General features: G+C 36.6%; 1 protein-coding gene, 1 long non-coding RNA gene and 1 other non-coding gene across 4 annotated transcripts in view; 1 reads left to right on the forward strand and 2 right to left on the reverse strand.

Moving 5' to 3' along the window:
* LOC141550617 (band 4.1-like protein 4A) overlaps positions 1–13207 on the forward strand; it is a 165206-nt gene extending 151999 nt beyond the window's left edge. Inside the window, exons 21-23 of the mRNA XM_074281445.1 lie at positions 7970–8080; positions 11218–11299; positions 12668–13207. Of these exons, the coding sequence (XP_074137546.1) occupies positions 7970–8080; positions 11218–11299; positions 12668–12796 (322 nt within the window). The 3' untranslated portion in view covers positions 12797–13207. The remainder of the gene's footprint in view (positions 1–7969; positions 8081–11217; positions 11300–12667) is intronic.
* A 283-nt stretch (positions 13208–13490) lies between these two features.
* LOC141550618 (uncharacterized) lies at positions 13491–15887 on the reverse strand. 2 transcript variants are annotated; one of them, XR_012484647.1, is made up of 4 exons: positions 15756–15887; positions 14964–15049; positions 14417–14492; positions 13491–13682 (listed from the first exon to the last, which is right to left on the reverse strand). It is a non-coding gene; the product is annotated as an uncharacterized LOC141550618 (long non-coding RNA). The 2 variants fall into 2 exon arrangements; XR_012484646.1 differs by having other exon boundaries at positions 14957–15049.
* LOC141552370 (small nucleolar RNA SNORA13) lies at positions 14572–14705 on the reverse strand. The gene has a single exon (XR_012485165.1). It is a non-coding gene; the product is annotated as a small nucleolar RNA SNORA13 (small nucleolar RNA).
* Positions 15888–24162: the final 8275 nt, after the last annotated feature.

Consider the following 24162-nt stretch of genomic DNA (forward strand, 5'->3'; position numbering starts at 1 on the left):
TGATTCCAATTGTAGCGAGCTGTCGTCTCTAGAAGCTGCCGGATCGCTCTCTGGGAAGAGATCTGCTTTGTCTACTCAAATCTTTAATACAGATTCTTCTTCCTGTAGTGAACCGTTGTCTCCAGGCAGTTGCTGTTAATTCTTGTCCTTAGAAGTGACTTCCCTTCCTGCAGAGAGCCCCGTCAGGCCTGATGTAATGCAGAGAGTCTTCTTCTTTCTCTGAGAGTCCTCTCTTTTATTCTCCCAGAGAATGGGCGTGGGATAATGCAAGGGCTTCTGGGAAGAACCACCCCAGCCAATGAGCTTGCCCCCTCTATCAAGTCAACCTGAGTTCTCACCTTGTAATTGTCCAGAAAACCTCAGCTCTCACTTAGTAATCCTAACATCTCCCCCTTTCTTTTGATTTAGAACATAGTACAGTCATGACCTTGAAACATAAATCCATCAATATGGGAAGTATTACAGATAATTACATAAATGACCTTGAAACATAAATCCATCAATATGGGAAGTATTATAGATAATTACATAAATTACATAAGCACATAGTAACATAGTAACGTAACACATGCTAGAAGTATATAACATAATCATAAATTGAAAATTTATAAATGTCCATAAGTCCATTGTCCATTAGTCTCATCTTGTGTGAGGAAGTCCAATGATTCCTGCTGATTTTTAAAGTTCTTTAACAGTCTTCTTATTATCCATGCTCTTTCAGTGTCAGATGTTTCTTAGATCTTCTCCTTTATTTTGAGGCCTTTCTCTTTTTCTGTCTCTCTCTGATGGACAAGGCGAATATGACTCGTTGGCACCCATCTGATTCCTTCTCCTGCTGAAGAAATACAAGCAAACCCTCTCTCCCAGGCAGTTAACCTATCTAATTACCTTCTATTTACCACTTTCTAAATATCTTCTCATCATTTGGCAATTACATTGGAATTGTTTGCACTGGACACAGCCCTGTTGGTTTAAAAGGCCTGTATTCTCCCCAAGTGTAATCCATTTTTGCAATCTGATTGCCTTTTGACTGACTTATCAGGTAATCCCTTTCTGCCATGTGATTGCTTCTCTGCTGATTGATTAAATCAGAGTCCTGACCTTCTAAAGGCTCTTTGGGTGTAACATCAGCTGCCATCATGCCCCAAGTCTTTTTTGCCTGGGGCCCTGGACCTGGGCCCCTCATCCTATTTCCCTGAATTACTCTACACTCTGATGCCCAATGGAGTCCTCTGTTGCATTTTGGACATAGGGTTTTAGGTCTTCTTTCACCCTGTCTTCTCACTGTATCTCCATACCTACACTGAGCTCTTAGATGCCCAATTTTTCCACATTGAAAACATCGCCGAGTTTCTCTAGACGTCCCTTGCCAGAAGGGACCCTGTCTTTCCACATTCATCATTGTCCGGGTGTAAAAAGCATTTTTTCCCACTGTAGCACAGCGTCTTATGATCTCCTCTAAAGGAGCATCTTTGTCTAATCCCCATATAATTCTTTTGCAAATCTCGTTGGCATTTTCCTTAGCCAGATGTCTGGTCATTATTTCTGTAGCTGCATTTTCTCCAATAGTTCTTTTGACAGCAGTTTGCAAACGTCCCACAAAATCTGCAAAAGGTTCATTGGGACCTTGCTGTATTTTAGTGAAAGCCTCTCCACGATCTTTCTGTCCAGGAAGGACACCCCAAGCTTTTATTGCAGCCTTAGCAATTTGTTCATATATTGTCATGGTATAATCAGTCTGTTCTGAATTCTCTCCATACCGACCTTCACCAGCCAAGTGCTCAAAAGTGAATTGTGTGTTAACTCCTATTTCCAAATTGCATCTGACTTGAATTTTACATAATTCATGAAATTCCGCAAGCCATAATAAATTTTCTCCAGGTTCTAGACATGTCCTTGCTATGGATTTCCAATCATTCGGGGTTAGGACTTCATAAGACAAACCATCTAGTAACATTTTGACATAAGCTGATGTAGCCCCATAAAGGGTACAACCTTTTTTCAAATCCTTAATTTTATTCAAATCTAAAGGTGCATATCTTCTCCTTTTTTTACCTACAGAGTCAGTATTTTCAATCACAGGATATGCATGTATAAAATCACTTATATCCTGTCCTTCTCTCTTAGCTTTAACCAATGCTTTTTCTAATCTTGTCATAGGCTTAGGCTGCTTCACAGGCAATTCTGTTTGTGTTTCTGCCTCTTCCCCTCTTTCTTCCTCCATCTCTGAAGGTGGGGTTGATGTGGGCCTGTCAATAATCTGTTCTCTAGACAGGGTTGAAGCTTCTTCAAGAGAATCATACCATAATTCCTCATTTAAATCCTCTTGGTCTAGGGAAAGATCTTGATCTTTCCTTTTTTCCTCACACTTCCTCCTCTGTTCATTTTTAGAACTTTTCCTTCTCCTACAACTTTCTTGATAGTTTAAGGCTAATTGAACTATGTTGTAGATATAAAATACTTCTGCAGAAATTGAACGAGGCCCATTTTTTGCTTGAAATTCTTTCATTTCATATCCCACTAGCTTCCATTTATCTACATCTATCTTTTCTTCCTCTAAGAACCAAGGGGATGTACGTCTTAATGCAGCCAAGAGTTTAGCAATCTGTACCCAGGTTACAAGTAAACTCTGCTCCTCAATTATCTTGATTATACTCTCTATAGTACCACTCCTGAATGGAGCTGAGGTTGCGTCTGGGGCTGAGGTTGAGTCGGCTGAGGTCCAGGGATTGAATATAGCTAACATCTGCCCCATTTCAGCTATAAGAGATTCCTGGTTTAGCCCTTAACAAGTTAAGTTCCTTATTTATCTATTAGCACGCTCACTTAATCTTTAACAAAGTTTCCTCGTTACTCACGGTTCTGGGTCAGAGAGACTGAGATCTAGATCGGAAGCTTTTCCACTGGAATCAGGACTGTGTCTGTCCCTGTTCGGGCGCCAAATTGCGAAGGTCTGGTCTAGCTCCTCTTGTCAGGATAAGCAAAAGTCCTTGCCCCACGTTGGGCGCCAATTGTAACGAGCTGTCGTCTCCAGAAGCTGCCGGATCACTCTCTGGGAAGAGATCTGCTGTGTCTACTACAATCTCTCAGACAGATTCTTCTTCCTGTAATGAACCGTTGTCTCCAGGCAGTTGCTGTTAACTCTTGTCCTTAGAAGTGACTTCCCTTCCTGCAGAGAGCCCCGTCAGGCCTGATGTAATGCAGAGAGTCTTCTTCTTTCTCTGAGAGTCCTCTCTTTTATTCTCCCAGAGAATGGGCGTGGGATAATGCAAGGGCTTCTGGGAAGAACCACCCCAGCCAATGAGCTTGCCCCCTCTATCAAGTCAACCTGAGTTCTCACCTTGTAATTGTCCAGAAAACCTCAGTTCTCACTTAGTAATCCTAACAGTGCCTAAAGAGTATAAAATTGAAAAGTGATTTTTGCCACTATGCCCATTTGGCATATTTCATTTTCATTTAAGAGATCCTCTCCAACATTTTCTTTCTCCTCCTAAATTTTCAATATTATCTGAAATATGGACAATATATGATCAAAGGTTCAAATCATGCCTTTGCCATTTGCTATGTGATTTTGGTCATGTCATTCTACCTCTTAGGCCTCGGGATATTGGACTAGACAGTCTCTAAGGTTCTTTCCAACTCTTATGTCCTAGAAGTCTCTTTCTATCTCTAATACTCTTTACCATACTCCCTCCCTCTTTATCTCTTGAGCCTCAAAAATGTATATCAAGAACGTCTGCTTCTATTCACTTTAGAGCACCAGCTTTCCCTTCACCTACCCACAGAATATTTATCCTTTTATTATTTCCTTCAAAAAAGTCTGTTTTTATAATTAGAAGTAAATTTTTGTCCTACTAAGCAATAGAAATTGGCAGAGCCTTTACTGGTAACTTTTTACCAAAGGCTGGATCTTTCTCCCTCTCTTTGTTGTTGTTATTGTTGTTCATGTTGGAAGAGAAAAATCAGAGCAAAAGAGAAAAACCATAGGAGAGATAAAAAAAATAAAACAGAAAAAAGAAGTGAACATAGCACTTGTTGATTTACATTCAGTCTCCTTAGTTCTTTGTCTGGTTGTAGATGGTATTTTCTGTCCAAAGTCTATTGAGATTGCTTTGGATCACTGAACTACTGAGAAGAACCAAGTTTTTCATAGTGGATCATCATATATTTTTGCTGTTATTGTGCACAATGTTTTCCTAGTTCTGCTTGTTTTGCTCATCAGTTCATGTAAATCTTTCCAGGCTTTTCTAAAGTCAGCTTGTTCATCATTTTTTATAGAACAATAATATTCCATTACCTTCATGTACCACAACTTGTTCAGCCATTCCCCGGATGATAGGCATTCACTCTTTCCAATTCTTTGCTACCACAAAAAGGGCTGCCACAAACATTTTTGCACATGTGGATGTTAGGATTACTAAGTGAGAACTCGGGTTGTCTGGATAGTGACAAGGTGAGAATTCAGGTTGGACAATTACAAGTCTCCCCCTTTCTTTTGATTTAGAACATAGGACAGTCATGACCTTGAAACATAAATCCATCAATATGGGAAGTATTACAGATAATTACATAAATTACATAAGCACATAGTAACATAGTAACGTAACACATGCTAGAAGTATATAACATAATCATAAATTGAAAATTTATAAATGTCCATAAGTCCATTGTCCATTAGTCTCATCTTGTGTGAGGAAGTCCAATGATTCCTGCTGGTTTTTAAAGTTCTTTAACAGTCTTCTTATTATCCATGCTCTTTCAGTGTCAGATGTTTCTTAGATCTTCTCCTTTATTTTGAGGCCTTTCTCTTTTTCTGTCTCTCTCTGATGGACAAGGCGAATATGACTCGTTGGCACTCATCTAATTCCTTCTCCTGCTGAAGAAATACAAGCAAACTCTCTCTCCAAGGCAGTTAACCTATCTAATTACCTTCTATTTACCACTTTTTAAATCTCTTCTCATCATCTGGCAATTACATTGGAGTTGTTTGCACTGGACACAGCCCTGTTGGTTTAAAAGGCCTATATTCTCCCCAAGTGTAATCCATTTTTACAATCTGATTGCCTTTTGGCTCACTTATCAGGTAATCCCGTTCTGCCATGTGATTGCTTTTCTGCTGGTTGATCAAATCAGAGTCCTGACCTTCTAAAGACTCTTTGGGTATAACATCAGCTGCCATCATGCCCCAAGTCTTTTTTGCCTGGGGCCCTGGACCTGGGCCCCTCATCCCGTTTCCCTGAATTATTCTACACTCTGATGCCCAATGGAGTCCTCTGTTGCATTTTGGACATGGGGTTTTAGGTCTTCTCTCACCCTGTCTTCTCACTGTATCTCCATACCTACACTGAGCTCTTAGATGTCCAATTTTTCCACACTGAAAACATCTCCGAGTTTCTCTAGAAGGCCCTTGCCAGGAGGGACCCTGTCTTTCCACATTCATCATTGTCCGGGTGTAAAAAGCATTTGTTCCCACTGTAGCACAGCGTCTTATGATTTCCTCTAAAGGAGCATCTTTGTCTAATCCCCATATAATTCTTTTGCAAATCTCATTGGCATTTTCCTTAGCCAGATGTCTGGTCATTATTTCTGTAGCTGAATTTTCTCCAATAGTTCTTTTGACAGCAGTTTGCAAACGTCCCACAAAATCTGCAAAAGGTTCATTGGGACCTTGCTGTATTTTAGTGAAAGCCTCTCCCCGATCTTTCTGTCCAGGGAGGACACCCCAAGCTTTTATTGCAGCCTTAGCAATTTGCTCATATATTGTCATGGTATAATTAATCTGTTCCGAATTCTCTCCATACTGACCTTCACCAGCTAAGTGCTCAAAAGTGAATTGTGTGTTAACTCCTATTTCCAAATTGCATCTGACTTGAATTTTACATAATTCATGAAATTCCGCAAGCCATAATAAATTTTCTCCAGGTTCCAGACATGTCCTTGCTATGGATTTCCAATCATTCGGGGTTAGGACTTCATAAGACAAACCATCTAGTAACATTTTGACATAAGCTGATGTAGCCCCATAAAGGGTACAACCTTTTTTCAAATCCTTAATTTTATTCAAATCTAAAGGTGCATATCTTCTCCTTTTTTTACCTACAGAGTCAGTATTTTCAATCACAGGATATGCATGTATAAAATCACTTATATCCTGTCCTTCTCTCTTAGCTTTAACCAATGCTTTTTCTAATCTTGTCATAGGCTTAGGCTTCTTCACAGGCAATTCTGTTTGTGTTTCTGCCTCTTCCCCTCTTTCTTCCTCCATCTCTGAAGGTGGGGTTGATGTGGGCCTGTCAATAATCTGTTCTCTAGGCAGGGTTGAAGCTTCTTCAAGAGAATCATACCATAATTCCTCATTTAAATCCTCTTGGTCTAGGGAAAGATCTTGATCTTTCCTTTTTTCCTCACACTTCCTCCTCTGTTCATTTTTAGAACTTTTCCTTCTCCTACAACTTGCTTGATAGTTTAAGGCTAATTGAACTATGTTGTAGATATAAAATACTTCTGCAGAAATTGAACGAGGCCCATTTTTTGCTTGAAATTCTTTCATTTCATATCCCACTAGCTTCCATTTATCTACATCTATCTTTTCTTCCTGTTCCCTGTTCGGGCGCCAAATTGTGAAGGTCTGGTCTAGCTCCTCTTGTCAGGATAAGCAAAAGTCCTTGCCCCACGTTGGGCGCCAATTGTAACGAGCTGTTGTCTCTAGAAGCTGCCGGATCGCTCTCTGGGAAGAGATCTGCTGTGTCTACTCAAATCTTTCAGACAGATTCTTCTTCCTGTAGTGAACCGTTGTCTCCAGGCAGTTGCTGTTAACTCTTGTCCAGAGAAGTGACTTCCCTTCCTGCAGAGAGCCCCGTCAAGCCTGATGCAATGCAGAGAGTCTTTTTTTATCTCTGGGAGTCCTCTCTTTTATTCTCCCAGAGAATGGGCATGGGATAATGCAAGGGCTTCTGGGAAGAACCACCTCAGCCAATGAGCCTGCTCCTTCCATCAAGTCAACCTGAGTTCTCACCTTGTAATTGTCCAACCTGAATTCTCACCTTGTCACTATCCAGACAACCCGAGTTCTCACTTAGTAATCCTAACATGTGGATCCCTTTCTCTCCTTTATGATTTCCTTGGAATGCAGACCCAGTAATGGCACTGTTGAGTCAAAGGGTAGATTAATTCTTGAAATTTTCTTTTTAATTGATGCCCTTTATTTTTATATTACATTACTTTCCAAATAGATGTCTCTCTTTCACTCAAAAAGCCTTCCCTTGTAACAAAGATTTTAAAAGAAAAAAAAGCTCAGCAAAATCAACTGAGATTACCTGATAATATCTTCAATATTTCACACCTATTGTCCCAACTACAATGCAGAGAAGAATGTACATTTTCTCATATCTTCTGTGGGCCAAGCCCAATCACTATAATTGGTTTTCAGTTTCAATTCAGTTTCAATTTCTTCTTTCCACTTACATTGTTGTCATTGTTTTTCCAGTTCTGCTTGCTTCACTCTTTATCAGTTTATATAAATATTCCTATTTTTTTTTGAGTCCTTTATATTCTTCATGTCTCATGATGCATTAAATTCTATATGTTTATATATCATTTGGTCATTTCCAAGTCAATAGGTACCTCTTTTCCAAGTTTTTTTGTTTTTTGTTTTTTATTTAATAACTCATTCCATTGTGTCACTAGACTAATTCTGTAGCAGGAGATTAATTCCCTATAACATTTGGTTTATTGGTTTTTAAAAATCTTTAAAGATTTTTTGTTTCATATATATCTATGTCTATAAGAATGCTTTTTTATAACTAACTTTTGAAACCTTCATGTTTTTTAAAGAGACAGAATCAGTGCTTTAAAATTCTAAGTCATATTTCTTTAAAAATCAGAAGAAATTTTCAGTTTAAAGACATACAAATTCTTTCAGGCACATGATCAATTTGTTTATTTTCATGGACTTGTACTGCTTTTTCAGGACTCAAGGTGATCCCGTTCGCATTAGACATTCTCACTCACCTCGAAGTTATCGCCAGTACCGAAGATCCCAGTGTTCAGATGGAGAAAGATCAGTTTTGTCTGAAGTGAAGTAAGTGTGTTAGTCTCATCATACTCATACTTACATGAGCCCAGAATTCTGCTCCAGTAACACAGACTTAGACAATGGGCTAATTAATAGTCCACTAACCTACCATGCCTTTAGAAAAGATATGGAACCAGAAACTTATGGAGGAAAGAAATAAGTATAAACCTATGCTTTTCAATAATTAATGTCTTACAATTTGGCAACCCTATAAGGTCTCCTCACCTTTGCAATGGCTAGATGCATATTTGCTTAAACAAAACATTCCTTTTGTATTGTGTGCTTCGTGGACATTTTAGAATCTGTCTTGTCTTAGTGTATTTTCTGTTCTTTAACATGAATGTTTCATTTTTAGAGCCAATTAGGTATGTCTTTTTTTATGTTAAATTGTTAGGAGTATGCTGGAATAATCAAAAAACAAATGTAATAACTACATTTGGAAGTAACATACCATTGGTAGTTAATGAGAGCATGCTTCTGTAATTGTTTTACAGGTTATGTACTGTATTAAGAATGTTGATTTACAGTATAGATCTCCAATTCTGAGTGCTCATGTCAAGCACTGATAATATTTTAAAAGAACTGTTGTTTAACTAAATATAATCAAAGCTTATTTGAATCTTTCAATTGAGGAATTGAAAAATAAAAAAATGGGAGAGAGGTTCATTTGCAGAACATAATCTCAATTCTTCTTGATGTTGCACTCCTGTGTCTTTTGCCCCTTCAAATCACATCTCAATTATTTGCTAGAAAACACAATTGTTATAGCAGTGATGAAAAATTTTTCTTGTCACATTTGAGAACTGGTTTATTTGCATGTTTTAAATATATTTGAGGAATGAAACCTAATCTGTAGGTTCTGTGTGGCAATTGTATTCTTGGCAATTATCTACTTATAGTAGATAATTTACTGTTAGTAATAAAGAATTTTGTAGCAACTATTTTAAAAAATCAATGCTTTAATCAATTTGAGAGAAGTGGCTTTGATAAAGGGTTATTTCAAACTTTAAAGACATTGATAGTTCAGCTATTTGTATTTATCAGTTAATAGAGAAACTAATAAGCAAATAATTATAAAGTAGGCTACAGATTTTGACGAAAATTAAAATACTGTGAGTCAAGGTAGCTTAGTAGAAAGAACTGACAATTATTTTTTTAAAATTAATTTTATAATTATAAAATTTTTTTGGCAATATATATGCATGAGTAATTTTTTTAACATTATCCCTTGTATTCATTTTTCCAAATTTTCCCCTCCCTCCCTCTACTCCCTCCGCTAGATGGACAGACAATCTCATACATTTTACATGTGTTACAGTATAACCTAGATACAATATATGTGTGTAAATCCAATTTACTTATTGCATGTTAAGTATTGGATTCCGAAGGTATAAGTAACCTGGGTAGAAAGACAGTAGTGCTAACAATTTACATTCAGTTCCCAGTGTTCCTTCTCTGGGTGTAGTTGTTTCTGTCCATCATTGATCAGCTGGAAGTGAGTTGGATCTTCTTTAGTTGAAGATATCCACTTCCATCAGAATATGTCCTCATACAGTATTGTTGTTGAAGTGTATAGTGATCTTCTGGTTCTGCTCATTTCACTCAGCATCAGTTCATGTAAGTAGAACTGACAATTATTTTTGATCATTCCTACTCAAATTAATCAGCATTTAATGTTTTATTTAATTTAGATTTCTTAAGGTTTTGATGTATATTAGTGATAGTAAAATAGGCAAAATAGTTTTAGAAGTTATGTTAATGCTGTAATGATGAGGTATATGTGAGTGATATGTTAGTGATATCATTGTAAATTATAGGATAAAATTATGTGATTATCTATTACAGAGTAAAACATTACATTTGGTCGTGAAACTTGTCATGGCAGTATCCATACCTGTTACTCCTATCATTATCACTGCTCAACCTTGACCTATCCTTTTCCTGGGATGCCATTGACTAAAACACCAGTTTTGATTTGATTTCCTATAAAAATCTCTACTGAGGTGGCAGGTGTCTACCAGGAAAAACCTGCAGTTAATGAACCAAAAGTCTGTTGACAAAGTGGTTAACAAATACTAATTTAATCTTGATCTTATTCTGTTTAACTCACTAACATAATCACTGATAAATCTGAGTACCAAAATTATCTTCACACTTCCTTCTACTATACTCTTTTGCCTAACAACATATTTTAATTTTTGCTCCTCAACTAATCATAAATTTTCCCTAATTCTGATATAACCAATTATGAAACTTTCCTGCTTCATTCTATTTCTAGTGCTATCTCAAGTGTATGAAAATAATACCCAAAAGGGAGTGGGCTCCTGATCATGATGATCTTAGATTAAATTAATAAGGGATCTCCAGACTAATAAATTGAAAATGCTTGGAGTACTTCAGTGTGCTTTTGCTGTACATTGGATTGAAATTTTGATGTCAGGGGCAGCTAGGTGGCGCAGTGGATAGAGTACCAGCCCTGAATTCAGGAGGACCCGAGTTCAAATATGGTCTCAGACACTTAACACTTCCTAGCTGTGTGACCCTCGGCAAGTCACTTAACCCCAGCCTCAGAAAAAAAAAAAAAAAGAAGAAAGAAAGAAAGAAATTTTGATGTCACAGAACTACTTTAGAAGAGGAAGATAAACTCCAGTGTCAGCTCCACCACCAATGGACTGTGTGTACTTTTTATTCATTTAACAAATCCAAAGTGAGGATAAGTCACCAACTTTTGACCTTAGATTAAATTTATGGAAAATAAATTCAGGCAAGTGTGATAATGAGAAAAACACTGAACTTCGATAGAAGACTTGGATTCTCCTTGTTAGACTTGGTAACTTCTAAATTTGTCTGATAATCAGTTTGCTTATCTGTAAAATAAGATTTTTCCAGATTGGTTGTCCTTGAACTTTTCTAAGGGTGGGGGAAGAGCACAGAATCCTTCAAATTAAACAAAACTTGGACAGAATCCTTGTAGTAAAATCATTTAAAATTATTTTTAAATGCTTAACAAACACTTAGAATACGTCATAGTTCCTTGCAACAGATTGAGAACATGGCAACAAATGAGACTCTCATGGTCCCATCTGGCTTTATATGATCCTAACTTCCAGTCATTAATTCTAAACCTGATTTTCTTTCTACAGTGCAAAGACTGATCTTGTGCCCCCACTTCCTGTGACTCGATCTTCAGATTCACAATGTTTTACTGGTTCTACTTCCTATCAGGTTAGTATTAATGTAACTATTTCCCCCTTTTTACTTTAATTTTAAGACACCAAATAAAATGAACATTTCCATTTGCAAAGCAGACCTGAAAATGAGGATAATGGATACATTTGCAAATGAATATATATATATACAATTTTCTTTCAAGTTTATAATTTTACCACATAACTTTCAAAGCTTTCCAGCTTGTCTATACCTACTTTTGGCTTCCCTTCACTGATTAATTCAACATATCTCTAAACTTTCTGCAGTCTCAGGAAACGGCTATAGCAAAATGTTGTATCCAATTTCAGATGCAGTTACTGTGCAACTGGCGTTTTGTTGTTGTTACTGAACAATTTACAATTAACAAGATGCTCCCATCCTTGGACCCAAAGTTTTTTCAATAGTAAAATAGTTATTCTGCATTCCTTTCTAGCTCTGCCTCTGTGATCCTTTAAGATTTCAGTCTTTTTGATTGGAGAGAATATTTTCAAACACTCTAATGTAACCTCCTCCCAAATACCTATTAGCTGATCCCCTAACATTTTACATCCCATCTGTGTATTTGCATGAGCGATCACCCTTCATATTCAAAATGAAATATTTTAATCTCACTTCTCAGAAACCTTCATAATTGTTGGGTTAGCAAATTAGTGCCTCAAATTTATTTTGTAAAAAATAAGGCACCTAGAACTTTCAGTTGTTGCACATAGAGTATACTTGCTTTCTGTGAACCAAATTGAACTAGTCACCCTTTCCACTAGCCATCTCTAGAGTCTTATAATCGTTTTAAAACCCTGCCTGGAATGGCAAAACAGAAGTCAACTAGTGAAACTTATGCTTGAAAGGAACAAAATTTGTGTAGTAGTGTTTGAGTGAAACCAGTTATGGTGCCAAACATACACTCTTAAACTTCTTTGATTCCCAATTCCAAGATCCAAACAAAAATTTCTAAATGGAGGTCGAAGTCCTGCATGACCTGGTCCCCTTGTATCTTTAACGCTTTACTTTCCATCACATACCTTCCAAAGTTGCCATCCCACAAACAAGATGCTCCCATCTGAGCATTTTCTGGCTCTCCCCCAGATTAGGAAAGTTCCTTCCTGTCTTCCTTAGCCTCAAGTCCCAATCAAAAATCCTACTTCATAGGAAACAGGAAGCCTTAATTCACTTAGTACCCATTGCTCATTTTCTACTTTTTTTTTTTTTTTGGTACTTAGTTGCTAGTCTCCATTAGACTTTGAGCTTCCTTGAGGATGGAAACTGTCTTTTGTATCTTTTTGTATCCTTAGCAGCTTAAGCACCAATGTTTGAACTTTCAGTGAGTTCTCAAAAGACATCCTACAGCTTCTATTCCAACATTATTTCAAACTTGTTTTTTTCCAGATTAGAATTGGGTCCAAAGACAGCCTGATACAAGAAAAACCTCAGCTATCTACAAGCAACTTGGATGGAAAACACAACACAAAGATAATAAAGACCATACAAACATCCCACTTCAAAATAGACACTTGATCTGTGACAAAGAATCAGTATTATTTAACCTGTAAATTATGCCATTACCTGAAATCCAGTGCTGCTTCATCACATCTTTAAATGTCAACATTTAGGTTTAAAGTCCTAAGGGACATTCGTAAGTTATATACTCTTCTACCATCATCAATAACCAAGGCCAGATGCTTCAGAAATGGTCTCTGCTGCATCCTCTAGGGTTTTCTACCAACCTAACATTGTTTCTAAGAATTGAGTTTTCTAGAGCTCAATCAACTGTCTTGTCTTTTTTCAATTCATATTTAGACAATTAAGAATGAGCTCTCAAAATCAGATACCGTTTTTAAATATTCATTTATGTAAGGCTATACTTACATGTTTTTTTAAGTTATCTAAAATGTGAGCTTGTGCCCATTCTTTCAATGTCAAGAAGCCATACTGGCTATATTGTCCACTTTGGTGGACTTATGACTTTTGGGGCATGTAAATCAATTTCCTTGTGAGTAATACCTATTTTAAGTCTCTAAAAATAAAAATCGGACCTCTTCTGCAGGGCAGCACCACCAAGAAGGAAGACTAGATGAGAATTATCAGGGAGTCAACAGCCAGATGTCTTAATAGCTTTACCTGGTGGGTGAATGACCTCAAAGGGGGGGGGGGAGAAAGGTAGTGTTTCTTAGGAAAAGTACCTTTTAATATTCAAGACAAAGAAACAAAATCTTTTGAAGAGACTTATAAAGTCAAGCTTTATTTTACATTTTTTACAATATATAAGCATATTAAGATAAAATTACTACAGATGCCAACTGTGCCCTTGGAGAGCTCAATAATCCAAAGCCTTTCTTCGATGAAAATCTTCAGATTACTTGTGGAATTCAGCAGGAACCTGATGTATGATAAGGATCATAGCCTTTAAAGAAAAAGAAAAACGATTTTAACTAATCTACATTACTTGAGAATAGAGACAGTTGCAACCTATGAGTTGGATAGAAAATTTATCTGAAATCTAAGCAGATCTTGAACACTGGTCCTCCTGAAAAAGCTTGTTCTCTGCATGATGACTATAGAATTAAAGCCACAATTTTTTAAAATCCCAAACACAGGATGTGAGATTTGGATACAAATACTATGTTATTTATTCATCAAATAACAGTTATTAAGTCATTCAAAACACAACAACTATTTATAGCTCAATTTGGCTAAATATTATGTGGAAAATTGAAATGGGGAGGGGGGAGAGAAAAAGTGGGCAGTTACAGGCCCTGTGTATGAGCAATGAAGAAAATGGGACAAGGGGAGAACTATCTTTTCTAAGGGGAAAACCTGAACTCATTGTCAGCAGTAGGAATGGAAAAGAAAAGCACTAATGGTAAGAAACATATGAAAACAGACAAGATTTAGTCAGATACAAATAGGACTAGCTAAGGGATAAGAAGGTAGGTTACAATTTAAGTGATAGACCACTGCTTGCAAAATAAGAAAATGAGTAAAAGGTATGGCAGGATATGAAATGCCATCAGAGGCACAGACGCTTTGCAAAGCATCGATAAATGGGCAGAGAAGCAATCTACAAAGCTATATAAAGGTATCAAACATGATAGGAAATCCAATCTAACAGCTATCAAAAAGATGAAAAAAGCATACCTTATTCACCATGGGAATCCACAAAAACGTTGACAGCAGCAGCTTATTCTGGTTTTTGTGTCCTTGTCCATTTCATCTGAACAGAATCAGGGAAAGAAAGGAATAAACCAAGTGGCTCTAAGAGGATATTCCTTAAGCCCCTATACTCTCAAGTGACTTGTTACTTATACAGCACACTCATCAATGGAACAATTCCAAGGCAAGAGAAAAGGCTGCAAAGTATTTTATTTCTGCCTTTTTCGACACCACATCCACTAGTGTCCAAAGTGAATGGGCAACACAAAAGGCAAATACCTACAATCTGTCTACCAAGCATTTGTAAAGCGTAGTAGGGTACATCAGGAAATAGTGCCTGGACAACTACGTTCATCCCGCAAGACAGAAATTGGAACCATTTAACTTGGAACGTTTTCCCTTCCTCAGGAAACTTGCACTAATACAGTGACAAAACATCCTGAAAAAAAATCTAATAAGATAAACGTGGAATGATTTTAAATAGTTTTAATTAAGTACTTTTTGGGAGAGCCACAAGATCATTACCGCTTACTCAAGGACTTAACGATTTGGACACATTCTGGATTCCAGGAAGCCACGGAACGTACCACTGGATTCAGCTTCTTGCCAATTTCGAGCCTAAGAAAGGACATTTAAAAAGTCAGCTCACGTTCTGGGAAAATACTTGGAATTGTGCCTTTCCTTCTCCACTATCTATTCACTGTGTCCCGTGTTCAATTCTAGTCTCAGGGGTTTTGCTGGAACTTGCGTCAATGTGATTTCTTAATTATACGTCCATAGTGCATTTACAATTCCTAAAACTGAACTTTACAATCCAAGGCCTGATTTAGTTTGTGGTAGTCTAGTCGTAAGTAAATCTAATTAAACGTGGAAGTGTTTCTAGCGTTCTTTTCCCATACGGGAAGTCGGTGTTAAGCACAGCGCGCCCCATTCGAAAGGTCCTTCAGGCCGAGCGATTTTTCTGTATCCCCGGCGCAGTAATTGGCACTTAGAATGTGCTTTAATAAACGTTTGAGTAACGACCCAGTTAAGTGGTTCCCGCTTCTTATTTTAATCTTTTAATCAAACCGCCACGTTATTAGTGAAATTAACAAGTACACAAAAGCTGCAGGGTGTCGCACGTGGCGGACGCGGAGAGGTAAGAAACGCTACATAGACCTGTATACCGCGTACGGAAATCCACGGGATGCCGCAAGAGCGCGCACGCGCAGATTCTGACCGAGACAGGGGTAGGAGGGGGCGAGGGAAAGAGCAGCTAAAGATCCCCGAACCTTGCCCTCACTAGCACCGACCACCGCCCCGCCGACCTCACGATAACACCTACCTCACGGTGGTCGTGGGCATGAGCTCCAATTATGGAGGAACGTGCCTCCATCTATCGCGGGGGAGCAGGCCATGATAGGGCCCTTGCGAGACTCGCAGCTACTGGGCCTGAGAAAGCGCAGCTCTTCCCGGTGGAAGCGGAAAAAGGGCGCTCTTCCTTCCCGGCGAGGCTTTTCTACCATTGGAAGGACCCATTCCGTGTCAGGGGTGTACAACACGGACTGTACCATTTCTAGTAGCCTCTACAGCTCCCTTCTGGCCGGAGGGAGAAATGCTAATTGGGAGAAGAGGGAGGAGGGAGGAAGAAAGGGAGGAGGAGGAGGAGACTTGTGAGAAAATCAGCCTAAATTGTAAGCACTTTAAAGCATGATGTCTGATTACTTCGGCTTGTTCCCTATGTGATTGGCGCTGAAGTGTCTAATTGAGAGGATGTTACATAAAGTCTTTCTCCCAATTTTAGGGCATTAACTTTAACCCAAATTAGTGAACAACTGATTTTACACACTGAGAAAGAAATATAAAATGCAATTCCTTTCAAATTTGGAAAATGATCGTATTTTATTAAGGAAGCTGGTGTAGTGTCATTATTTTTCTTTGAAGGTCCGAAGGGAAAAAATGTAAGCTAGGATTTCAAGGCTCCTACTTAATTTTCCACCTCCCAGTTCCTTCTGGCTGCAAATCCTGTATTTATTCCTACCAGTCCTCCCAAAGAGGTCCCATCCCACCCTCTGAAAATCGTGTATACCAGGAAGGAGAGGTACCATGGGACGTTGTCTTTATAGACTTGTGATGGGCATCCACTCACTTTCCAGTTTCTTACCACAAATTTGCATATGTCGGTCCCTTTCCTTGCTTTAAGATCTTTCTGGAATATAGGCCCAATAGAAACACTGCTGGGTCAAAGGGTATGCACAGAAGAAACACATTTTAAAGATTTTTTTTTAAAAATTACACTTCAGATTTACAAAGATTTATCTGCATTTAATAGTAAAACAGGAATTTGGTTTGGGAGGAAAGCAATTATATATACATATCAGTAGTCCTTTTTATTTTTTACTTTTTAATTTTTTTCTGGTTATACATGAAAATTAATTTTCTTTTAAATAGACATTTCTTTATGAACCATGTTGGGAGAGAAAAATCAGAAAAAAAAACAAGGAGAGGAAAAAAAACGTGAATATAGCATTCATTATCCATTGTTCTTTCTCTGGAAGCATTTAGTATTTTCTATCCACAGTCTATTGGAGATTACTTGGATCACTGAGAACCAAATCTTTCAGTTCACATCTACGGCTTTCCAGGTTTTTCTGAAACCATCCTTCCTGTTATTTTTTTATATCACTATAATATTCTATTACATAATATATTACAAATTATTCAGCTATTGCCCAGTTGATGGGTATAGTTCTAATTTTTAGCTACTGCAAAAAGAGCTTCTATAAATATTTTTGTTCTCCGGGTCCTTTTCTCTTTCTTTTGATCTCTTTGGGATACAAATCTAGCAGTGGTATCGCTGGATCAAAGGGTGTGCAGAGTTTTATAGCCCTCTGGCAAATTATATACCCTAATTTGGAAATAGTTCCAAATTGTTCTCTACAGTGGTTGAATCAGTTCACAACTCCACCAATAGTGCATTAATGTCCCAGTTTTCCTGCATCCCTTCCAATATTTATCCTTTTATTTTTCTGTCATAGTAGCCAATATGATAGGTGTTAACCTAAAAGTTGTTTTAATGTTTATATCTCTACTCAATAGTGATTTAAAGCATTTTTTAAAACATGCATTTAGATAGCTTTGATTTGTTTGTCTGAAAATATCCTTTGACCATTTATCAATGGGGAAATGATTTGAAATCTTAGAAATCTGAAAGTTTTCTTTTGCAAAATAAAGCTTTTATCAGAGAAAATTGCTACAAAAAATTCCCTCCCAGTTTTCTGCTTGCCTTCTAATTTTGGTTACATTGTACAAAACCTTTTTAACTTAATATAATCAAAATTTTCTATTTTGTGATCATTAATCTCTAGTTCTGAGAGGTAAACTATCCTATGCTCTTCTAATTTGTTTCTAATATCATTCTTTATATCTAGATCATGAACCCATTTCTTGGTATACGGTGTTAGGTGTGGGTCAATGCCTAGTACTAATTTCCAATTTTCCCAGCAGTTTTTGTCAAATAGTGAGTTCTTATCCCAAAAACTGGGGTCTTTGGGTTTGTCAAATACTAGATTACTATAGTCATTGACTATTTTGTCCTGGAACCTAACCTATTCCACTAATCAACTACTCTTGTTTCTTAGCCAGTACCAAATGGTTTTGGTAACTGCTGCTTTATAATATAGTTTTAGATCTGGTACAGGTAAGCCACTTTAATTTTTTTTTCCCATTAATTCCCCTGAAATACTTGACCTTTTGTTCTTCCAGATAAATTTTGTTATTTTTTTCTAGGTCAATAAAATAGTTTCTTGGGAGTTTGATTGGTATAGCACTAAGTAAATAGATTAGTTTAGGTAGTATAGTCAATACTTGTTATCAAAGAAATGTGATCCTTGAGAACTGAATTTACCCAGAGGTATTGATGAGATAATAGGGAACCTCAAAATGATGAGGTAACTTGAACCAAATCATGAGATAAATACCTAATAATGAGGTATATACCTCAATAGGATTAAGTGAGATCTAGTGGCAGGATTCGGGGTACAGGAAGTCACATGGAGTCCCCTGCAACCCCCTTAGGATTCGGCGCAAGGATACAAAGTTAAATCAGGTCTAGTGGCGGCGAGAGTCCCCTGTAAATGAATTTACTGACCCGAAAACCTAGATGGGTAAAAGATGTTTATTGCAGGGTTTGGAAGCAAAGTTAAGGTCTGGTTAGTAAAAGGCATTAGATAGAGGAAGATAAACGCTGAAAGCGGTGGGGACAGAGAATCTCTGATGCAAGCATCTTAGCTGGCATCTTTCAAATCTCTGAACCAAAGATGATTCTAGCTTTGCTCTTTTTATCTGCTTGAAGAAGTAATGGGCAGAGCTCAGATTAATTCCTTGAAGACCAGATTTTTGGCGGGCTTTATCCAAGCCAGATCCAGTGGGGGGCTGGGTACAAGCCCAAACTAGTTTGACCAGATATTGTATCTAAGGTCCAAGTCCCAAAGGAAGTTGTAGATCAAACAAGGAATACCAAAGGGGCTACCGCCCTCAACAGTATGATTATTGGAACTTAGCTATTTAAGACATTATGGGACTGTTAACTGATATTATTCTGAGTCTAACTCCAGATATGATCATCAAGGAGTGCTATTAAAGCCAATGATCCAAAAAGCCAGCAACGCTATGGGGTTGACATCATTAAATTACAGGATGCTTTCTCATGAGATAGGATTATCCTGGCTCACTTTCCCCAGGGTGACATTTCCTCTTGAATGGAAAGTATCCTATTTGGCTGACTTTAAACTTAACTCAATGCAGTTGTTCATCTATATGATTCTAGTTTGGAATTGACATGAGGATAAGAGAACATTTTCCCTTACTGTGTAACTATGCCCCTGATTCTTCTTTTATACCAAATTTCTATAATCATCAAGTGCTCAGTATAAATTAATAAATTTTTATCTTTTAGGCTAATATTGGAGAACATCAGAGCTACTATAAAATGAAGGTTATTTGAGTTATTTAGCCTAAGAATTTTAGTACTTTTTAGATTCTAAACAACTAAGACTTAGAAGCTGAGGTCCAGCTTAAGCTAGGTTTCTTTACAAAGTAAAATCTCTGGTTAGGGGGAATTTAGGGTGTGGTTCAGTTCAAACTAATCCCTAGTAAATATTTTAAGATTAAGAATATAAAGGCATTGCTGAAATTCTGATTGTTAAGGGTATGGCAAGTAATATTTTGAATTAACAATTTTCTGTCATTATACTAACAGTTTTATTAGCAATTTTCTGTTAAACATAATGGATTCTATTTTGTACTATATTTGGGGTTATCATATATTGCTCCTATGGAATATCTACTTCAGCACCTCCTTTCCCCTAACACTTTACAATTACAAAAGAACTTATAGGGATTTGAAAGTTATTATTCAGTCATGTCTTCCTGACCCCATTTGGAGTTTTCTTGGCAAAGATATTAGAATGGTTTGTCATTTCTTCTTCCAGCTCATTTGATAGATGAGGAACTGAGGCAAATAAGGTTAAAATGACTTGCCCAGGATCACACAGCTTTTAAGTGTTGGAAGCCAGATTTGAACCCAGGAAGTCTTCCAGACTCCAGGCCCTGCATTCCATCTGTGGGCCACTTAGGGATCCTGGAACTTTGAATATTTTTCAGAAACTCATTCACTTCTTTTTATTTTCTCTAATAAGACATACTTAGGAAGTTAACAAATGTTAATTAACTGATAAAGAAGCTTCTCTTTTCTTATATGTATTTTCTCCTTAAGCCTCATTAAATTTTTGGTAACACACATATATATGTATTATGTATGTATGTATGTATGTATGTATATATAAATTTTTTGGTAACACACACATATATGTATGTATATATATATATTTTTTTTTTTTTAATTTTTTTTTTTTTCTTAAAGCTGCTCTTTTCTTGTGGTTGGTATAAATGTCTATCTATGTTAACAAGAATTCAAGCTTCCTTTTTCTTTAAAAAAAAAAAATGTATTTTGGGGGCAGCTAGATGGAGCAATGGATAGAGCACAAGCCCTGAAGTCAGGAGGACCTGAGCTGTATGACCCTGGGCAAGTCACTTAACTCCAATTGCCTCTGCCAAAAAAAAAAAAAAAAAAAAAAAAAAGTATTTTTTCTTGTCTAAGTGACCTATCTGATCTTACCCCAAACTGCACAGTGGAGAGATATGTATATTATCTGTGGAATATTGAAATACAAGCTCTTAAAAGAATAAATAAACTGCTGTGTCCTTATTTGTCTGTAACTATGCTGACTTTTTTTCTGGAGCTGCTAGCAAAGATCCTGAAAATACTTGCAACATTGGTCATTTGTTAGTCAGAGTTAAGTCCTCCAAAATTGGTTTTGTTTATATTATTATTGCAAAAATGGTTTTCCTGGTTTTCTAATCATTTTACTCTGCTTTAGGTAATGCGAGTCTTCTCATGTTTTTCTGAAACCCTAACCTTTGTCATTTCTTACACAAAATAGTATTCATCACATTTATATATGTAATTTGTTCAGCCATTTTCCAATTTAAAAATAGTTTCAATTTCTTTGCTACTACAGAACTAATATAAAATTTTTTGCATTATAGTTTTCATTCTCTGCTTTGTCTATACCTTATTTAGGTATTAAGACTGTTTTGATATCATAGACAGAGATTTGGGAGGATACTGCCTTTTCTTATTTTTGCAAAGTTTATATAGTATTGGAATTGATTGTTTTTTGAACATTTGGTATAATTACCTCGTGATTCACCTGGTCCTGGAGGGTTTTTGGTTTTGTTTTGAGTTAATTTAAGACCTTTTCAAGTTTTCTTTTCTGACATTGAGTTATTTAAATAGTCTATGTCTTCTGTCAACCTTTTCCTAGAGTTTAGTCTAAAAAAGTTAGAATTAGGTTATGAGTGTATTTATTTCTGCAAAGCAGGTATGCATGCATGGGAGCAATAGTTAGAAATGAGCTTGGGGCAACAGGGATTATAAAGACAAAAACCACAAATTGAGTGTTCCGGTTTAATGACCCAGATGTCTGATCAGGTTTGACCATTTGTGTCCTGGGCTGGTCTGTTTCTCAGAAGTTGTATTTCAGCCTGATAAGATTTTGCTACTGGGCTGGGCTATACTTGGGGCTTACAAAAATAATCTCAATACAGGGATGTCAGAATGGAAAGTCCCCAGGGATCCCTTAAATCACTTGAGGTTGATATGAGCCAATTCTGAGTTGGTTCTGTAGCTTCTGGCAAAGCAGAGGTAGTTCCAGGTTCATCAAGTGAATACTGAAAAGGGATTTCTGATATGTCCAGCTTAAAGGACAATCAGTTTGTCTCCTTCTTGACTGATTCTGATTTCTAGATCCATCTGGCCTCCTCTGGAATAGAGGAGCTTGAGCAAATGAAGATGGTTAGTAAAAATTATTAACTGTTTCAGTTCTACACTTCATTATTCAGATTTTTGATATTTTTGTAAGTACTCACTTATTTACTCTAAGGTACCAGTTTTTTTTTTTTATTATTATATATATTTTTTATAATATTATCCCTTGTATTCATTTTTCCAAATTATCTCCCCCCTCCCTCTACTCCCTCCCCCCAATGACAGGCAATCCCATACATTTTACATGTGTTACAATATAATAAGGTACCAGTTTTGTTAACATGTACTTGGGCAAAATAGTTTCTAATAACTTCCTTTTTTTTCTTCCTCACTTGTTTTAAAGTTCTTATTTTCCCATGGATCCTTTGATTTCTATTTGGTCCATTCTAATTTTCAAAGAATCTGTTGTTTGGGTAAAGTTTTGCATTTCTTGTACAAGATGCTAATTTTCAAAATTTTTCTTCCCTCTTTCATTTTTTTTCAAATTTACTTTTCACCCATCACTCTTATTTTCCCCAATTATTTCCTCTACTACTCTTATTTCATTTGTAAAATCACTTTGAATTTTTTAAAAAAACTTATTTTCTTCCAGCTTGTTGAATTTGTGCACAGCTGGTGTTTTTTTTTTTTTAATTTTTTTATTATATATATATATATATTTTTATAATATTATCCCTTGTATTCATTTTTCCAAATTACCCCCCCTCCCTCTATTCCCTCCCCCGATGACAGGCAATCCCATACATTTTACATGTGTTACAATATAGTCTAGGTACAATACATGTGTGTGAATATCATTTTCTTGTTGCACAATAAACATTAGATTCCGAAGGTACATGCAACCTGGCAGACAGATATTAGTGCTAACAATTTACATTCACTTCCCAGTGTTTCTTCTCTGGGTGTAGCTACCTCTGTCCATCATTGATCAACTGGAAGTGAGTTGGATCTTCTTTAGGTTGAAGATTTCCACTTCCATCAGAATACATTCTCATACAGTATTGTTGTTGAAGTGTATAATGATCTTCTGGTTCTGCTCATTTCACTCAGCATCAGTTGATTTAAGTCTCTCCAGGCCTCTCTGTATTCCTCCTGCTGGTCATTTCTTACAGAGCAATAATATTTCATAACCTTCATATACCACAATTTACCCAACCATTCTCCAACTGATGGACATCCATTCATCTTCCAGTTTCTAGCTACAACAAAAAGAACAGCTGGTGTTTTGAAGCTTTGCTTCAAAGGTTTTTTAGAGTCTTCTACTTCTGGTTTTATATCTTGAGCATCATTGTTTCTATAGTAACTCTTAATTTTAAAATGATTTGATTTTTGAAATTAAAATTTTCACACAAATTTTATAGGGACTCCTCAATTGGAGGAAGTTGAATTAACAATTTTTTTTAAGAATGAAGAAATTGTTAATTCTGATAAATTTCTTTTATGTGAAATTAGGATATTCTGTATTCTGTTTGAGTTTTAATTGATTATATTGACATTTTAAAGTTGCAACCATTATTTAAAGGGACTCTGAGAATAATAGTTTTTTGCCTTTGTCCCTTTGAACATGTTTCTGCTATGGACAATATGCAATTTTAGAATTTTTCTATGTATTGGACATTTTAAAAACAAAATGATTTGTGTAATGTTAAACTTAACCATCTGCTTAGATAAGAAAGATAAAACTGAACTTCTTAGGATGAATCTCTACTCTAATCCTTGAGAACTCTGAAGCTTTGATTAATGAAAATTGCTATTGGAGATAAAATTTCTTTGGACTGCAGCTGATTTTTATTTGGAATTTTAAATTCAGGCATGACTGTCTGATAAGATTATCAAGACAGTGATGCATCATTTGAAAGGAATATGACACAAGCTACTCAGAAGAAATTGTTACAGGTGGAAGTCAGTATCTAGGAAAAAATTAGGAGGACAACCTTGGCCTCTGCTTAAGGTGAAATCCTTCTGACTCAGTTTCCCAGTGTTGCTCTTTTGAATAAGAATCCACCTGATTATTCCTGATCCTGGCTTAAGGTGGAATTGTTAAAAACTAGGACCATTACCTGGATTTAAACTGAGTTAAGGATACTTTATCTTGATTGTGCTCTCAGATCAAGACCTGAAGGACCAGTTTTGATTCTATTTAAATCATGTCCCTGATTTTTCCTCTTATAGCAAATTTCTATAATTAGAGCAAGTGGTCAGTGGATACAATACAAGGATATAGGAGACATTTTGATTTGCAGTCCAACCCTGGAGGATTCTCTGGTTGCTGCTATAAAATCTTTTACTCTCTTGCTTTCTGGGGTTAGAGTTTCTTTGTCTAATGGCCCACTTTGCCTAAGTATTTGGGGCTACCTCCCAC

The sequence above is a fragment of the Sminthopsis crassicaudata genome, chromosome 1 (genome assembly GCF_048593235.1).
Source record: "Sminthopsis crassicaudata isolate SCR6 chromosome 1, ASM4859323v1, whole genome shotgun sequence".
NCBI lineage: Eukaryota > Metazoa > Chordata > Mammalia > Dasyuromorphia > Dasyuridae > Sminthopsis > Sminthopsis crassicaudata.